This window comes from Octodon degus, unplaced genomic scaffold (genome assembly GCF_000260255.1).
Source record: "Octodon degus isolate 3935 unplaced genomic scaffold, OctDeg1.0 scaffold00019, whole genome shotgun sequence".
NCBI lineage: Eukaryota > Metazoa > Chordata > Mammalia > Rodentia > Octodontidae > Octodon > Octodon degus.
Window position 1 is genome coordinate 3783097 of NW_004524595.1, and position 19580 is coordinate 3802676.

At 40.7% G+C, this 19580-nt stretch overlaps 1 protein-coding gene across 4 annotated transcripts in view; it reads right to left on the minus strand.

The window, feature by feature from the left end:
* Positions 1-19580, minus strand: part of Babam2 (BRISC and BRCA1 A complex member 2) — a 506746-nt gene that overhangs the window by 19113 nt on the left and 468053 nt on the right. For 3 of the 4 annotated variants that reach the window (XM_023711099.1, XM_023711098.1, XM_004627389.1), the window contains one exon: positions 13875-14028. The exons of the other annotated variant lie outside the window; for it this stretch is intronic. In XM_023711099.1, coding sequence (XP_023566867.1) covers positions 13875-14028 — 154 coding nt within the window. The remainder of the gene's footprint in view (positions 1-13874; positions 14029-19580) is intronic. 4 annotated transcript variants of the gene reach the window in all.

The following is a 19580-nucleotide window of genomic DNA, read 5'->3' on the forward strand; positions in this document are numbered from 1 at the left end:
AAACATACTCACTGGAAGAAAGATAGCCTCTTTAACAAATGGTGCTGGAAAAACTGGCTCTCTACATGCCGAAAACTCAAACTTGACTCAGGTCTATCACCATGCACTAAGCTAAAGTCAAAATGGATTAAAGATCTAAACATTAAAACAGAAACACTAAATCTCCTGGAAGAGAAAGTAGGAGGAACTCTTGAAGACATACGGGTAGGCAAAGAGTTTACAAACAAAAATCAAATTGCATGGGAAACAGTTGAAAGAATTAACAACTGGGACCTGCTTTTACTGAGAAGTTTTTTCAAATCAAAAGAAATTACCAACAAAGTTAAAAGACAACCCACAAATTTGGAAAAAATCATGACAAGTATTCAGAAAAAGTCTGCTCTCTAGAATTTATAAAGAAGTAAAAAACATTAGGGCCCCAAAATTTAAAGACTCAGTCCAGAAATGGGCATCTGAGATGAACACACACTTCTCAGAGGATGAAGTTAAAGAAGAGAATAAATATATGAAAAAATACTACACATCACTAGCTGTGAAATGCAAATTAAAACAACAATGAGATATCATCTCACCCCAGAAAGGATGGCTATCATACAGAAATCAACCAACAACAAATGTTGGAGAGGCTGTGGAGAAAGGGGAACCCTTCTCCACTGCTGGTGGGAATGTAGACTGGTGCAACCGTTATGGAAATCAGTGTGGAGACTCCTTAGAAAAGTTGGACTGGAAAACCCATTTAATCCAGCTATTCCTGTACTGGGAATTTTCCCAGAGGATCTGAAAACATCATATCATAGGGATATATGTGTGCCTATGTTTATAGCAGCACAATTTGTGATAGCCAAATCTTGGAAACAACCAAGATGTCCATCACCTGAGAAATGGATGAAAAAGATGTGGTATTTTTATACAATGGAGTATTACTCAGCTATAAAGAATGACAAACTTGAAGTCTTCATATTGAAGTGAATGCCACTTGAAGATATACTCATAAGTGAAATAAACCATACACACATGTGTAAATATCATATAGTTTCCCTACTATAAGAACTCAAAAGAAGAAATACAAATAGAAAGCTATAATACAACTAAAAGGAAAGCAAGAACTTGAGCACTAGACAATGAAAAGAGAGCAAGGAGAAGAGCTAGGATAGATGACAGGGGCAAGCCATACTGTTATATGTAGAAGATGGGTAAGGCAATGATCCTGAGAATCTTCAGAAGATTTTTGAATCTTACAGTTAATTGGAATGATTTTCACCCTGACTAACTATATATACAGACACCTGTGAACTAAGCAACTGCACTAAAGATAGCAATTTGTAATAGTAGGTTCATGCTTGGAGTGCCTGTCATTCTGGTCTTCTGAATACGGGCTGCTTGTCATGACATGCCAGTTGCTGCTGTGCTGTTCAAAAAGAAGGGGGTGGTGAATGAAGGCAGGAGACAGGAAAAGGAATGTTGCAGACTGTCTTGCTACAAGGTTGTATATGGTTAGATTTCTGGACTTATGTGTAAACATAAGAATTATATAATTCTTTATGCCTTTTTAAAAACATATTTTAATTTTTCTAATGTTTTTTCATCATATTCTGTAGGGACTTAAAGTTCAACATTATCAATACTTGAAGAAAAACATCTGTTCCACGTTATGCCTAAGATGTTTGATATTCAGACAGATAGTGAGGTTAAGCTTAACAGCCTAGGTTGTATGGTAATAACAATAAGCTTGTCTTCTGGAGGGTTAACAACCTAAGTTTGCAGACCAAAATTAGAGAAAACGGAGGGCCGCAAGGAAAGCCAACATTTTGGCCCTAGCCTTCCAAGGTCAATTAAGACTCAGGACATTATGAGATCTTGTACTATAATGTCATGTAATTCAGTAGTGTCCCAAATTTTCTGATCAAGGAGATTATGGGGCCAAAGAGGAAAGTGATCTATGATGTAGGGTGTGCCTAAGGAGAGTCTCATAGAGAGAAAACATTCTCTCAGGCTTTCACAGGGAGCACATTGGCCAAACAATGGCCGTGACTCATCCACACAGCTGACACTGACAAAGGATCTACAATCTGAGGTACAGGATCTCAGGATAAATCCTGAGAGGATTTGACTGACCTTATCAGATCCAAAAGCTACAACTTTTGTTGTATAGGTCTTGCTTTATCTTGGTCTTAACCATCCAGCAGAAAAGTATAAAAACGAAGTATAAGATGTAAAGCCATAGTGTTATGTTGAGCTGTAGGGGACTCAGGTCAACAATTTCTGACACTGCCAGTCAAGAGGAAGACCCAATACTATTATGGATTACTGGACTCTTTTAGAATATTTTGCTGAGTTAACACACCTATAATATTCAAATGATGGAACTAAACAAAAAAGGGGATGCAGATGAATGTCGATTTTGTATCTATGTATTCAAAATGGTTAGGATATATAGTTACATTCTCTCAATGAATAGAGGGATTTGTTGTAATAGTGTTTGTAAATAGGATATCATGTCTGCATCTTGTACAGCAAATAACCACTAGGAAGAGAGTATGCAATGTGTTAGTTATTGAAACTGTCATACCAATTTGATTTGAAACTGTCTCATTGCTATTTGTCTCTCAATAAAATCATGGAAAAAAAAATAAAAGGGTTGAGTGGAGACTGCAGAGATAGCTTAGTGGCCTAAGTGCCTGCCTAGGCAAATGCAAGGATCCAGGTTTGATCTCCGGTCCACCATGCCATGCTGGCCCCACCCCGGGCACAGCAAGCCAGCCACCAAGACTGGGTGTGGTGGCACATGCCTCTAATCCCAGCGCTGGGGAGGCTGAAACAGGAGAATCACTATGAGTCTCAGCTGCATAGTAAGACCCTGTACCAAATACATTAAAAAAAAAATGGTGGCGACCTGGAGTGTATTCTCAGTTCAAAAGCCAAGTTGCTGTGTGACCTTAGACAAGTCATTTCACTTGGCAGGGCCTGGACCTCATAATCTGTAAAATGTTGTTATAAGAATTACAAGAGTTAAATATAGAAACCATTTCTAGCTCTGCTGCTGCATTTTAAGTACTCAGGATGTTTACTAACACTAGCACGAATCATTTAGAAGATGATCAGGAGGGACTCGACCCATTATTATTTGTTTTGAGAAAAATAATTAAGTCTTGTCTTGATAAATAAGTCCCCATAAAATTCATTTTTTCTGAACTGATAGTTTAAGGATTATCTAATGCCCCTGAAAACATCAATAATGGGAATGTGGCTTTCTAAATTTTGATTTTTTAGTTTCTTTTTCTCTATTTTTGAGACAGGGTCTCACTATATAGTTCAGGATGGCCGTGAACTCACTATACAGCCCGGGCTGACTTCAAACTCACTGTGACCCTTCTGTCTCAGCCTCCTAAGAGGTGGGATTATAGGTGTGCAGCCCATGGCCAGCTCAAGAACTACAGTTTATTGATTCATAGTTTGGATTTATACTGAGTTACTAAATAGTTAATGCCCTGGAACATCCCACCATTAGAATGGAGTATCAAATAGTGATGGACCATTCCAGAAATCAGCCTGCAAGAACTGTACCTGGGCTCTTCAAAATACGGGAACAGCAACTCTGTGTGTGTGTGTGTGTGTGTGTGTGTGTGTGTGTGTATGCACGCGTGTGCATGCATGTGTGTGTGTATGTGGTGATCCTGGGGGGCTGTGCATGTACTCTGTATATGGTGAGCCCTCATATACTTCTCAGTGGATTTAGTAAAAGCTGCAGCTACACAGAGGTACAGCCTTCCTATGTCCCTTCTGATCAGCTCTGTGAAACCACTATTATGCCTTACTTCTTCTTTTAAATTTATTTTATTTATTTATTTGTTTCTGTGTACCAGGGGATTCTGGGGCCAGCATGGCATGCAGTACTGGGGATCACATCCAGGTCCTTTCACTTGCCAAGAAGGCACTCAGCACTTAGAGCTATCTCCCCAGCCCATCTTGTGCCTTACTTGTTACAATCCCGCTGCTGTAAAGCCTGCCCTCCTTGTAGCCTCAGTCCCTCTTCTGGGTAGCTCAGCCTTGACCAACCATGGACATGACTGTGGATTCAGGACTACTCTACAGGCCCCAACCTCACTTCTGCTTTCTTGGCTTCCATTTTCCACCAGGCATGACTAACTGTCAGTCTGGGGAGATAGGAGTCACTGGGATTTTCTGTCCTCTTCCCAGACAACTGTGTCTCCTTCCTCCCCACTTTCCTGCTTCCTTCTTTCTTGCTCATAAACCTTAGTAGTATGTCTGGCCACATGGATATTTTATGTTCTCTTCAAGATACTCAGTGTCAGGATTTGAGGCTCTTAGAAGAGCTATTTCTGCTTAAGAACACCCTGGGCCTTCCTCACAGGTATAGCGACCTTCAATCTCCTGGTAATGCACTACGCAGAAGGTGCCTCCAGTCGCTCCGTGGGTGGGTATCCGGGGCACAGCCACACAGGTATACTAACCTGCAGCCCTGACCCCACTGTGCTACTCCTGGGAGCCAGAAATCAGGCCAGGGAAGAACAAAGGTGGGACAGCAGAGATGGCTTGGGCTGGAGTTCTCAGTTTTGTACTGTATGTACTGAACGAGCTCTTCCAGGAAATGAAATGAGAGCTTTATGACCATTATTTCATTTTACTTCCATCACAATAGTTAATGCTCAGCATATTCACATCTAGCTGGACTAGATCAGCTCTAAAGTGCCTTCACTGTTCTGTCCCCTTAAATGCCCCCACTGTCACGCTTATCTTCCTAGAGGCACTGCTCCTTGGTCCTCTAACTTAGCGCTGCTGTTGAAGTGGATTTTGCAGTTCACTGAGTAAGGGTAATGGTTCCAATAGCTACTGGCCACTCTTGCCTACTTTTCTCAATCCTCCACCTCCGTGAGGCATGGATCAGTTCACTTTCAAGGTGTCCCAGTGCTGAATGATCTGACAGGAGGAAGGCCACTGCTAGTCATTACGACCTGCACAGAATAGATGGCCCTGATGGTTCTTTGATGCTTTTCCTTTTCTCTAGAAACTCATGCCTTAATGAGAAGTGATAGAAACAAGAGGCACGCCCTCCTGCTTTGGCTGGACTCCACCTCAGCCACAGCAGCCCCAAGCAGCCCTGGCGGCACCTGTCAGAACCAACACACACAACAGTTAAGCCTAATTCTCAAGAAGCTGTTTTAACTTGACATCTGAAAATGTTCTGCATCTAGAATTATTTTACAGGGTGTGTGTTCAGGGCATACGTGTGCACGTTCCACAGCTGAAGTGTTCTATAAATATCAGATGCAGACTGTACAAAAAGCATCACGTACAGGGTGTCCTTAATTCCATTTAGAAAAGCTTTCAATGTGTGTCTGACCTCTGGCAACAGAGACTGAAGTTTCTCAACATGAAAAAAGAAGTATGCTAAGCTACCTTAAGCATGCTTTTTACTTCAAATCTCAGAAATGTAAGGGAGCTTAGTGATTATCAGGTAGCTACTAGTTCCAGCACTTTCAGGTGAGGGCACTGAGGCCCATAAAAGTGACCCTGTCTTTCTCATAACTACACAGGGAATTGTAAATGGGCCCAGATGAGACCCAGGTCTCCTCATTTTCAGGCCATCTTTCTTTGCATTTTCTTCACTTAGTCTACCATTCACCTTCCAACAGCTGAAATGCAGCTCTGACTCCATTGCTAAATGTTCCTCTTTGATGTGTTATAAAAACCCAAATCCAGATTCTATACTCTTTTCTGACTTCGTAAAGCATCTATATTTTCCTAAGAAAGAAAATATGGGGTCACAATTCACAAAGAAGGAGGTGTAGTGATGGAAAACATTTTCCCAGGGGCAGAGGAGGCACCACTGTAACCCAAACCTGAGAACTCAGGAGCTGAGTAACAGCCCAACCAAGTGAATTTCCCTGAACCCCTTCCAGTTCTCTTTCATGGTCTCTCCTGACAAGCCAAGCTCAGTGTGACTTCTGGCTTATGGACCAAGGCCAGAACATAAACCCCCAAATCTTTTCCACTGAGAAAGTAGGATAGATGAAGGTTCCATCCTTATGACAGCTGGAAAGGAGCATGAGGGAGGGCCTGGGAAAGCCGGTGTGAGAGTCCTGTACAGTGGGCTGAACTGCTCCGTCCTAAAGAGGAGAGGAATTGAGCTGTGAGTGCCTGTGCCTGGCACACTGGGGCCTAGAGGGCCGGCAGATGGGGAGCAGCTTGCTCTGGGATGAGGCTGGGTGAGCAGTAACTGATGGCCAGGCTTTTAAATGGAACTTATCATTTCACAGCAACAGACGTCAGGCTTGAATAAATAACACGCTCTCTGACCTACACGACTTGGAGAGGATGCCTGGATGTCAGGCAGATCTGGATTCCTCCCCATCTCTTGCTCTCTTTGACAGGAAAAACAAACCAACTCCCTTGAAAAGAGCTTCCAAAACAATTCTCTCTGAGAGTTAGAGAATCCATCATTCTATCTTATTTGTATTTGCTTTTCTTTCTTTTCTGAGGTTTTTATATTTCTAAATACCATGAAGAAAAGGGACGAGACAGCTTGCTCATGTAGGAGTAGGGTGTGGGGAATGAAAGCCTAGGGACCTGAGCCTTCTCAGAATCTTCTGTCAGCTCACCAGAGGAGCTGGCACCTTCACTGTCCCCTCAGGGTGCTTGGGCAGCCCAAGCTGCACTGGCCTGGGCCTGGAAAACTCCCTCTGCCCCCTCAAGGGGAGTTCAGCTGAGATGAGGTTGGGTTTTTTTTTTTTTTTTTTTTTTTTTTTTTTTAAAGGGAACTATTTCTAGGAAACTTGGGGCAAAACAAGACAAAAAAGAAAGCCCATGAATCACAGCGGTGGTTGGACTACAGGTTCTGGCTTTGAGGTCTGACTCCAGATGTGCCTCTGGGACACAGCTTACTGGGAGCCCAGCAGGAGAATTCTGCTCACCTCAGAGTTCTGCTTTCAGCCACTCCCCACTCCCCACTCACAAGTAGCTCGGGTCACAGCACCCTTCCTTGCAGAGGGGACACAGGGAGTAAGCAATTATAGCCAGCCAGGTCACAATTTCTACCTTCATGATCAACAGCCCACCATTAGTTTCCAGGTAGGGAGATCCAAGAATACAGACAGGAAGGGGGAGGAACAGGATGAGGAATGAGTCTTGGTGGAGAGAGGAAGCAGAGAGGACATGGTGGAGATAGGAGGGGAAAGGAGATGAGAAGGAGGACAGGAGAAGAGAAAAGATGAGAGGGGCGGGGAGGAGACTCCGACCAAGAATGTATCAGAGTTTTCTCGCAAAATGAGGACTGAGAAGCACAGAGCATCTGGTTCCATTGCTGGTCCAGCCCAGGCTCCCTCAGGCAGGCTGACAAGGCACAGGCACTGTGGGACAGGCTGGACCCTACACTTAATCTTAACGGAAACAAGGTACTTTGAGGGTGCTCCAAAGTGCTACTAACACGGAGCTGAGAAATGAGCAATTAATTCTCGAAGAAACAAACACACAAATAGGCTCACATTATAACTTCTTATACTCTGCAAGTGAGTACCTTGATCCCCAAAGGTCTTAGGGCTCTATTGACCATTCTGTGCAGGCACTAAGAGAACTGGGGCTTCTACATTGTGTGCCACTGAGGCCCAGGGTTCCACAGGGGCAAAGTTGTGAAGATGGGGTGAAAGCTGGCTGGAGATACCTACCCTTGCCTCTGGAATTAAGGGGAGGAGAGCTATTTTTAGCTGCCTTATTTAGAGGCCCAACACATGAGGCTGGATTAAAGTATCTGGCAGCTAATGAGAAGTCTGGAGGGGAAAGAATCTGTCTTTGGGAATATTATAGCACTGACAATGAAAAATAACCAAATTAGTCCTGAGTGAGCGACTTAAAAATTCTTTTTTCTTTTTTTTAATTCTTGAAAGAGATTATTCTACAAAGACGGAAGGATGGCAGGTAATAAAAGTATGCATGGTGAGGAGCAACATATGGAAAGCTATCATCTGTTCTGAGAGGACCTGGATAGCTGTCTTTTTCTGTGGTTCCCCCCTCTTTCCTTCTCTTCCTTCTTTTCTTCTGCTCTTTTTTCTTTGTTTGTGTGGTGCTAAGAATTGAACTCAGGGCTTTGTGCTACTTTCTACCCTGAGGGGCATCCCTAGCCCTAGATAGGTTTCCAAAAAAGAAAATGTTATCTCTTTCAGACCTTGAGGAAAGAAGGGACACAATACTTGGAAAGTTTAAGACAAATTAGTTCCATGTGTAGACTGAGGAGTTATTTTTTTAAATGGTCTCTATAGTGACTCCTCTTATATTAATAGACTTCATGTGCACCAAGCCATTGCAATAGGTGGTTTGGGGTTAAATTTTATTTTACGATGCTACTAAGGCCGCTAGGGGATCAATCTAATGCTTTATATAATGAACTTTATCAAAAATGCCACTGCATAGATTTCTTACACTAGAAAGGAGTACAAAACAGTCCTCTTCTCCAGTCTTCTGGGCAGGTTTAAAGCTATGTACAAGATACCACAGTATCTGTTTTTTGTTTTGCTTTTAAAGTGATGGCTGGTATATAGACTAAGCAACTGAAGGCTGAATTTTTCTACTTTTCAAATTGGCTGTGTTGGTGCCAGAAAGAAAATAAACAATAAATAAAATGCATGGATGGGTAGCCTAGAACTGCTGACTCTCTGGCCATCGCACTGGAGCTGGGGGATTGTTTGCTGGGTTCATGTGAAGACACTAATATTAATTCTGCATCTTTTAATTAGAAATCTCCTTTTAACCTTTAAGGGATGAAGATATTGGTAGTTAACAAGCTCAGAACATGCCAGGCCATGTTAGACAATTCACTTCCCTCACCTCATCCAGTAGGCGCCATTCTAAAATGATTCCTTAAATTCCCTATCCCTTTTATGTTCCCCAGGCCTGTGAATGTGATAGATTTAATTCTGTTAATATTTACATGGTATCTGGTTTATTATATGGCACAGATGAGTTTAGAAAAAGAGATAAGTGAATAAACTAATCATCTTAAATCTGGGTCTAGCAGTTGAAGACACAGATATCAAAGATTGGAAACGCAAAGAAACAATACCACACTGGTATTTTGTTAATTTGAAAAACAAAAATTATACACCCTGTATGACACTCAGAGTAAGCCTCTACACTGGGCTTCACCATTCTAGAGATAAGATCAAGATTCGAGGAGACCATACTTTTCCCTGAATCACAAAGCTAGTGAATGACAGAAACAGCTTTAAACCCAGCTGCCATGGCTTCGGTACTCTTAACTGCCATGCACACTTCCTTGCTATAGGTCAAGTATCAGACTTCTGAGCAAGAAGCCTCTGGCAAGTCACAGAGAGTGAGGCACTGTGTTTGTCCCAGGATACTGGGGTACAGAGAATTCAGAGCTGGGGCTGAGCCCTGACTTCACTAGAAGCCACTGGTATGCTCTTGGAAACTCAGTGAAACCTGTGAGTCTCAGGGTTTCTGTGGGTTTTAATGGAGGGCAGCGCACGTCTCCACAGTACTGCAGGGGCGAGGGTGCACTACAGCTGGCGAAGGCTACAGGGAAGGCAGAGGCACCAGCATGGCACATAGGCGGAGCCCTTTCTTGGCATCCTCAACTTCTATTTTGGATAGGATCTCAATTGTTTTGAGAGTTATATTCAAAATAAGTTTTCTTTGGAGAGGAAATGATCACCTATTAACTTTATTTGGAAACCATAGGATAAGATGGAATATGACTTTTCATTTAAAAAAATCATTAAAAGCCTGTTGAATGTTAAAAGTTAAAGCAATAACAGTGTATTATGGAGTATATAATATATGCATACAGTAGAACATGAATACTATAGCACAGAGGCTAACAGAAGGTAGAAAAAGTATACATTTTGGGGTTTTTATATATGTGAAACATTATAATATTAATGATAGCTGTGATAAGTTAAAATATATTCTTCATGAATAAGTACCTAAAATATAATAGAAAGGGGTACTTCTAAAAAGCTAATAGAAGGGACAAAATGGCACACTAAAATATTGAATAAGTCAAAAGGAGAACAAAGGAAGAAAGAAGAAGCTTAAAAACAAATAGCAAGATGGTAGGACTTAATCCTAATGAGCTCATTAATTATATTAAATGTGTATTAACCAAATGTCCACACTAAAGGTAGAGATTATCAAACTATAATTTAAAAACAAGGCCCACAAGCATTTTCTTGACATGTAAAGACAGGACAAAATAAGAAAAGGTAAACAATATATAACCATATAAAATATATAGAAAAAAGCTGGTGCTTTTTATTACTTTAATCTCTGGCAGAGCACATTTCAAGTCAAAGATGATCAGAAATAGACATTTCATAATGACAGGAGGACCAATTTATCAAGGCATAAGAATTCTAAATATGTATGTATAGTATTAACACACACAACAGGTTCTCCTCAAATATGACAGGCTTATTCTAATAAACCCACTATAAATTGCAACAGTAAAACAAAAATATATTTCAATCCCAGGTCCCACCAAAAAACAAAAAAGAAAGAAATATATACTTATATACGTAGATGACAGAACATCATAGCATAGAATCCAACACATCTCCGAGAATCCACTGTTTCCCCTGGGAACTGCAGCTGCACCTTTGTTCAGCATTGAGAGAATCACACACTAAATTATCACTTGGCCTATATAAAGATCAAAATACACCAGTTGAAGTATAGTTTCTATTGAATATGCACGCCTTTCATACCACTGAAGAGTCAAAGGATTTTAAGTGGTTACACTGTTAAGTTGGAGACTATTCATAAAAGTCTGTCCATTCCTTTGTAAATTATACTGCAATTAAAAATATACATATGGGGGGCAGAGAGATGGCTCAGTGGAATAAGTGCTTCCCTAGCAAGCACAAGGGCCTGAGTTCAATCCGCAGTTCTGCCAAAACACACACACACACACACACACACACACACACACACACACATATGGAAAGCCTCTACCTTTAAAGAACTCAGGATTTGGTTAAGGAAACATACACAAGCATGTAAAGCAAAATTTAAAAGTAAAACAAAAGTGATTCCAAAACAGTATGTGGCCCCCAGAGTAGAAGCTAAACCCCAGGCTCTTCCCTGTGGTAACTCCTCAGTTGCCCCTCCACAGCAGGCCATCCCATGGGGAGGAGTGCAATCCTTTGCTACAGGATGAAGTTGAGAGAAGCTGAGCACCCTGACCAAGGTCACAGAGCTTATGGGATTATACTTTGCAACAGGAACTGGGACATGCATGACCCCAAACATGTGCTCTTCCAGTAAAGAGTATTTCACTTGTGAAAGACAGAATGTGCTGGATAGCCACAAACAAGAAACACTATGGTAAGAAAAGCCATGGCCAGTGCCAGGAAATGTCCTTTCTGAATTCACATGTTTAGAATTGTGCTCACAGGAGGGATAAGCAGCTGATTTCACTCAATGGGCTCTGGGGCTGTTCATAAGCCATGGGAGTGTTTATGTCAGGGGCAGAGCTCCCCAAGTGAATTACAGTCTTTTATGTACTGCATACGGTCTTCTCATAGGACAAAGAAACAGGGTGTCTAAACAGTGCTACAGTTGACCTTTCTCTCTTTTGCACCTTTCTTATCTAGTTTCTCTTTCAACTTGCAGCCTGTGGTGCCAGACAGCTCTTTGGCTGCATTTACCCATTACCTGACCTCCTGACACAGCCCCATATAGTGACAGTACTAGATCAGCTGAAGAATAGAACATGAAACTACTTCTTCTTGCTAGCCTGAGTTGCTTGTTGGCTTTCTCTTTTATTATATTTAAAATGGAGTCATCTTCACTATAGTAGAAAGCAGATTTTTTAAAGTTACTTCAGATGTTTTCTTTAGACTGGCGTTAACATAAAGCAAATGTCTCTTAAAACTCTGAACCAATCTGTTAAGATAAACAGGCTTCACTTACAATATTCCTGTGCTGAAATCACAGGCTTGTGGTATGCAGCTCTTTAAAGACTCAATTCATACATACTAAAATGTCTACTTAAGAAAAACACACACATACACACACACACACACACACACACACACACACACACACACGCTCTCACATACACACAGACACCAAGATAGCTTTGCCATGGAAACCACAAAGACATGTCTGGTTCAGACTCCGCAGCACATACCACAAATAACGGCCCATCTTCCAAGGGTAGAGTCTATGTGTACACAGGAAAAGCCCAGAAAAGTAAATGACTGCAATACTTTAAACGTAAAACTTATCTTATAATTCCTTTTTAAAACTGTATTTCAAGGTACGCAGGTCTTCATCATTGTTCCTAGCTGTATTTGCACATTTTTTCTTTTTTCCTAAACAGAATTTCAGACATTGAAGATATGGATATAAAGGGAAAATAGAAGTAAAAAGAGCACATGGCAGTTTTATGACTCTGGTTCTAGAGAGATGTGCGAATCTAACATGGAGGGATCTGGGTTTCTAGAGAAACCCACTTGCGTCATTATTTAAAAGTGCTACTACAGACTGGCAGATGCTAGGAGGCCTCCTGGAGGAGGGAGGGTATCAGAAGGGGAGGCAGGAGCAAGAAGTCCAGCCAATCAAGAACACCACAGGCTTGGGAGGCCAGGCTTTGTCAGTAGAGACTTTAAAAGTATCAGAAGTTTGATATGATTTCTCTCCCTTGCTGGGTTACATAGTCTATTAGGCCATGGACAATTTCCAATTTGTCTATCCTGCCCTCAGCATGCAGCACAAAGCCCTGAACATGGTAGATGCTTACTAAATATTGGATGAGCAAATGAAGAGGATGCTTAACAGTCTTCGTTTGTGAGATTCTTTGGATCGGATCTCTTCAGCTGGGATCACAGGTGTGAGCATATGGTTGTTTAGAGTGATAAAGTAATAACCACATGCCACTGAACTACTTATTTTTGGAAATTACCATTTCAATGCACTGCTGTTTTAATCTAGGAGGTCATGGTTTATGAAGACTTATGTTCCAGATATCAACATCTTACCTACCAAAACCCCCCCATGCAGTATATTTCTACATTTATTTATTCCATACAACTAAGGTAAAAGATTTCCATACGGGGAGGTCTGTGATCAACAGATGTACTTGTAAGCTCCAAATACCAGCCAACTTCAACCCCCGTCAGATCACTACTTCCACAGTGGCATTAGTTGGCTTAATCAATCCATGTTTTTGTTTATTCAATCAAGAACCATGCAGTTCCCACGCTGGGCAAAGACTTGAAATATACCACACATGTAATGACAGATATAATTCAAAGAGCTTTAATTCCACATAAGAGAGTAGTGACTAAATCTACATAGTGACCATTAAATAATAATTGTATTTGTTTACTCTCATAATAACTCTCCCATTAAAAAAAAAAATCACACAAGTAGCTGCCAACATTTCCAATACCAATTATCTACAACTAAACTTTCTATTTAGCACTTCTTTTTCAATCTGAATATAGAAGCAGATTTTTGATAAATTCTAAGATCCATTAAAAAAGGAAGCAGTGACAATCAATTGTGGGACTAACAGAACAGTAGGACAGGGAAACATTTTCAGATTTAGGTCAGTTTCTTCCTAAAGGCTATATAAGGACATTAGCAAGCTTCTTCCTAAAGGGCCAAATAATTAGGTACATTTGGCTTTACAAGTCTCTGTTGCAACTGCTTATTCTGCTGTTACGGCATGAAGGCAGCCATAGATTAACAAGTAAAGAGATGGGTGTTGCTGTGTTTCAATAAAACTTTGTTTACAAAAATAAGCAGGATTGAGCTGGTGAGCAACAGCTTGCCAACCCCTGGACCAGACAAACAACATGCTCCTCTCTGCAGGAAATAATAATAGATTCACTTACTTTGCTCTTTTGGCCATTTCATTTCCGTCCCATCTGGGGCTGTATGGATAATTTTTTTGGGCTTGGGAGTAAAGCTGTCCACTGTTGGTAAAATGATAGACGGACTGAAACGTGAGTGTTGGCTGATCTCGAGGAAAAAACAAGGGCAGATCAACTGAAAAGACAGAAGAAAAAGAAAAGTTGTTGGTGATAAACACAGCTTATGTGTTTTTTTTTTTTTTTTTTTTACTAACTCAGAATGTTGGGTACAGTACTACTGGGGACATTATGTTGACTGAGGCTTAGAGAAAAGTTGCAGAGCCAGGGACTCAGAAATACAAACGTGCCTTTACCAAGGAGCAGGATCTTCAAGGGGGCAAATCACACGTGTGTGCAGCATAAGCAGTGAGAAGTAGGATGTGTAGTGCTGAAAGAACTCTGTGAACAGGCACGAAGCTTAGGTGTGATGAGCACCCCAGCGGCCAGATCTCCCTTGTGCCCCCTCATCCAAACTTTCATTGCAAACTTAGCTGTATAATTATTTTAAGTCTCTCTTATGCCATAACTCTTTGTGGATTAGGCAGTGTCTTCCTCACTTAAAATTTGATGGAGGAGGTAGGACCAAAGTTGTTTTATAAGAATAGACTTGGGAAAGAGACCACGGATAGTTGATAATCTTTCTGCTTTATGTAATATGGCAACTAGACCACCAGAAAAAGTTATCACGCTGCTTCTAATCAAGCTGTGAATTTTGATGCTCAGCAGTTTCCATTTTTCCATATGTGTTCCCACATGTATTTATAGCTCCTAAATCAGAGGGAGCTTCCTAATGAAGGCACTCAATACGCTTGCTGGTAAAGTATGACTGCTTCCACTCTTCACTGTCAGTGCTTCATCTTTTCACTTGGGGGGTTCTTTAACTTAATTTTTTAAAAATAAAATGACTTGCTAGTTTTAGGTGAAGTAAGCTATTATTAAAAACATAAACTGTCTCAATAACACAGTCTTAAAGGTAGATAACATGTGTCTGTGTGAACATTACCCATTTCTTGGACTAAGAATAGGCATACTAAAAAAAAAAATTCTAATTTTTCAGAGTACTTGCAATTTGTTGGTTAAAACTTCATGAAAGAGACATTATTTTGACCATGTGCATTTAACAGATGATCAAACTTGAGATTCCAAGCAGCTGATTAACTTGCTCAGATCACAGTAGGCAGGGGCAAGAGTCAAGTCTAGAACCATGATTCAAATTCTAGGCTCCTACTATGTGACAGTGCCACCTCCTGCTCTAGAGGATCTGGCAGAACCAGCTTGCCACTCACTCACTATGCCATCATTATGTCTTAGTAAGCCTAAGCACCACATAAAGAATGGCCAAAGTTAACCTTTTTGGCTACATGAGGTAAACATAGTAAAAGAATACATACTAGATAATTATAAATCTATCATCATCCCAGGATGGGGTGATATTAAATTTAGATGAGGCCCTCTAAGTACCAATATGATTTCCTGAAGGAAAAGTTAGGTTCATAGCAATTTTCTTTTTTAAAAAAGAAAACAACAACAGGGCTGGCCAAATACTCAGCAGATTAGAGCGCCTGCAGGCAGGTGCCAGGATTGAGGATTCAATCCCCGGGCCTGTGCCCCTGGGACATGCTGAGACTGGCAATTGAGGCTGGGCATGGTGGTGCGCGCCTGTAATCCCAGGTCTTGGGAGGCTGTAAACAAGCAGATCACTATGAGTCCTATCTAGTACTGAGACCCTGAACACCCTGTAGAGCCTTCTCTAAAAAAAAAAAAAAAAAAGAATAGAAAATAACAACAAAAAAATTCCAAGAAACAAAAAACGATCCAGTTGGTAGGGCCCCTCAGACCTCTAGGCACTCGACTCTGATGCTGTCTGACTCAGCGCTGCTGGGGTTTCTACAGATGAATCACATTACAACCAGAAGAAAGGGGGGCAGGATTGTGAATGTCCACTTTTTAGTCACATGTGTCAAGTGCCACAATAAGGCAACTGAATACTTATCTATTCACGCCAAGGCAGAGATTTCACAGCCTACAGGAACATCACAAAATATGAGAAAAAAAAAAAAACAACAAAAAAACAAACAAACAAACAAAAAAAAAACAATCCAAGTAACTCAATTCAGAAAACTCTTTTGGATCCCTTCACTTATAAAGCTTGATCTATAATTTTCAATCACTTTCAACAAACACTGCTTTCTAAATTTTTTGTGTCTTTGCTGATTATTTAATTTCTGCTTACTTTTAGAAAAAATGCCTGTCACATATGAGTTACTTTGACTTTAACTGTAATTGTTACAATATATACAAGTTTTCAAATGTAAAACACAGGATGTGATTCTCAAGTTACTGGTTCTTCTGGGTTTTGGTGTACAATTACTTTTCAAAAAATTTTGTTCTAAGAAATAGAATGTTGTTACATTGTCCTGGCCCCAAACTCCTGAGTTCAAACAATCCTCCTGTCTTAGCCCCATGAATAGGTGAACCTGTAGGTGTGTGCCATTGCACCTGGCTGAAATATGTTTTTCCTTGTTATTTTGTTTTGTAGAAATGGATTTCTGATGTATTTTGATATGCTAAGAAACAATTTTTCTACCGATTTCTAAACTGTCTTTGAGTCAAATGCCCATTGAGTATGAAAAATAAATTTAGGTCTGAATGAATAGATTTGCCTAGGTGAGTGAGCTGTTCTGATTTCTGTTTGTTTTTTTGAGACACGGTCTCATTAGATAACCTAGATTAACCTTTAATTTGTTATGCAGCCCAGGTTGATCTCAAACTCATGATCCTCCTGTCTCAGCTTTCCAAATGCTGGGATTTCAGCTGTGTGCCAATCACCTGGATGTTCTAATTAACAACAACAACAACAAAATCTTTGTTGATTGTGTAGTGTGATTCTAAAGAAGCACTGATTATATAATTATTTCTCCACACAGATTTGGCCAACAAAGTGTAGGAGAAGCCAATATTAAAATTTAGTATTTTTTCACATACATAGTAAACTGGATTAGGGGAACAAGAACGGAACACTTCAGATTAAAAAAAAAAACAACACAAGTTAATGTGAATCACATGTAATTCACATGTTAATTCATGTATGAGAAAATAAAATGTTTAAAACCAAAAATATCTTGTTCAACTTAACTCAGTTGTGTTCTTCCTATCTCAGTCAATAGTTAACAGAGTGGTGCTTTCTTAAAAAGTGTTCTAAGAGTGATTTAATAACCATAATATTTATGAAAAATACTTTGCATTTTTCTTGTAAGAATTATCTGAACGATATAGTAAGAACTGAAACAAAACTTCTGCCTATAATCTTGTACAGCAATTAACCACTAAGAAGAATATATGCAGTGTATTATTTGTTGAAACTGTACTCTCGATTTTGATTTGAACCTGTCTCATTGCTATATGTTTATCAATAAAACTTTGAAAATAAAAAAAAAACTTCTGCCTATAGATTAACTCATAATCTTTTTAAGATTTATTTATTTATTTTTGGTATAGGGTCTCACTATGCAACTTGGACTTCTAGTGATCCTCCTTTCCCAGCAGCCAGCATAGGGTGGGGCCGGCACGGCATGTGGTACCAGGGATCAAACCCAGTCCTTGCACTTGCCAGGCAGGCACTTAGACCACCGAGCTATCTCCCTGGTACCAATTCATGATTTTCTGATGCACAATAAACAAAGCACTTTAGGCCTGCAAACAGCTCACTTGCTCTGAAGGTTTCTGTCTGGTTGTAAGCCATTTGGACTCATAGTTTCAGCTGTATCAAACCTCAACACTGATAATTTGCTTTTGTGGAACTTGCTTCTGGAACAGAATCACTCCCTCTGGTTTAGGCATTTCCTACTTCCTTCTTTCTGCACGCAGAGACTGAATCTTGGTCAGCTGTCTATTCAGGGAGGGGATGGTCCTCAGTTGTTCAATAGACTTTCAATAACTTGTTGGAACAAGTCATATTAAACATGTCTAATTCTGCATAAACCAGGTGGGTCTTAGGGCTCTGCAACTTGGGGAGAAGTAGCAATACTTAAGCCTTGTCCAAGATAGTTGCTGCAAGGACAATTTCTACTGGTTGTGGTCCCAGAAATAGTGGCACTTGCCAGGATTTCAAACTTTGACAGAAGCTGAATGTACCAATGCAGGGGGCTGCCTCTCTGTCAATCAGTGAAGAGCAGGTGGACAGCTGTAGTGTACTAGACTGTAAGTGCATGACCTGTTATCATAAGAAGGTTCCAGGATAAAGTTTGTATGATTCTCCAAAGCCCTTACTTCTCCAAATACTAAAACAATGGAGAAATTAGCTCGAGACAGCGCTCCAAATGCCACTAAGCACTGGATTCACAGGATGGCCTGTCAGATCCTCAGAACATTTCAGGCATGGTTCTAACAAGTTTGATTATATGATTTTTTCAGAAAAGAACAAAACATAATGATGGTAAGGTGAGGGCAAGGCACTTCAACAGCAAGTAATGACAGCCAGCAACCTGGAGCAAGGGAAAAGGGTGATAAGGTAGAATAAGAGGGGTAAAAGAATCCCAGTTTGGTGCCACTAAGTATAGGAAACAAAAACTATACACTCTAGTCAGGCGTCGAGTTTGTCCCACACAGTCGGTAACATACTCCATCTGACTCCTAGTATCTTGGGCACTGGGGCAGACACCCCTGGTTGCCTACCTAAAAGCCATTTTCCATTCTTCCTTTTCATGAGCAGGGCCCTTACTTCCATCAAGACTTTGAAAGTGCTGGATGTCTGCTTTCTTAGATTTTCATAAGCCAAAACATGGAAATCTGACTCACTTGTGCCTATGGGATCTGAGGGGAAGTTTGTGAGGGGTCTTCTGAGAAACATTTTCCTCTCTGATTAAAGCTATGTGTAAGAATAATCCCCCATTTCATTCCAGCCTTGTCCCTGTCATGTGAAGTCCTGAGGCTTGGAGCTGTAGTACCCATCTTGTGACTCTGAGGAGGTTAGCAGCATCACCGAGCTGCTGAGCTGCTGAATGGATCCTCCCTGGAGCTGCGGAGGTCTAGGTTTCTCGTTCTGTGAGATGCTTATCAGTCTTTACTATTTAAACCTCTTCTAATCAGCTCTTCTCAGACTTACATTCAAAGGCACTGACATCTAAGGAAAAGTTATTTCTTGTACCTTCTGCTGAAGAAGACAGAAAAATTGTACAATGTATTTCAGAAATATTTCCACCAAGCCTGGTTAAAAAACTTTCAAGACATATAAATAGGAAAGTTTTACTTGTTTGGAAAATTCAGTTGTGTGAGGCAGTTCAATCCCTGAAAATGCCAAACAAATGAGGGGTTAACCATAATTGCTTCCCCCAGAGTCACATCATCAAATACTTCTGTCATTATTCACAAGCCAGCTATTATTTCATTTCTTTAGACCATCCACACTATATACTGCCATGCTTCTGCATGTGTTCAGATCAGGAAGAAGGTCCTCACGGACCCACTCTGTGTGGTTAGGGTACATTCCCAGCTCTGGGCTCTTAGGCCTTTCCAGTTCCTCGAAGCTGCTTCTGTGGCAGAGTTAACCCCTTGTGGACTCACTTCAACTTGCCTTGCGGTGATGATTCCATTTGAGGGTGAGCAGCCTGTACACATCTTACTCCCAGGCAACTCCAATCAGTGTGGGAAGACTGCCGCTTATTAATGAACATCCACATCTTACTACTA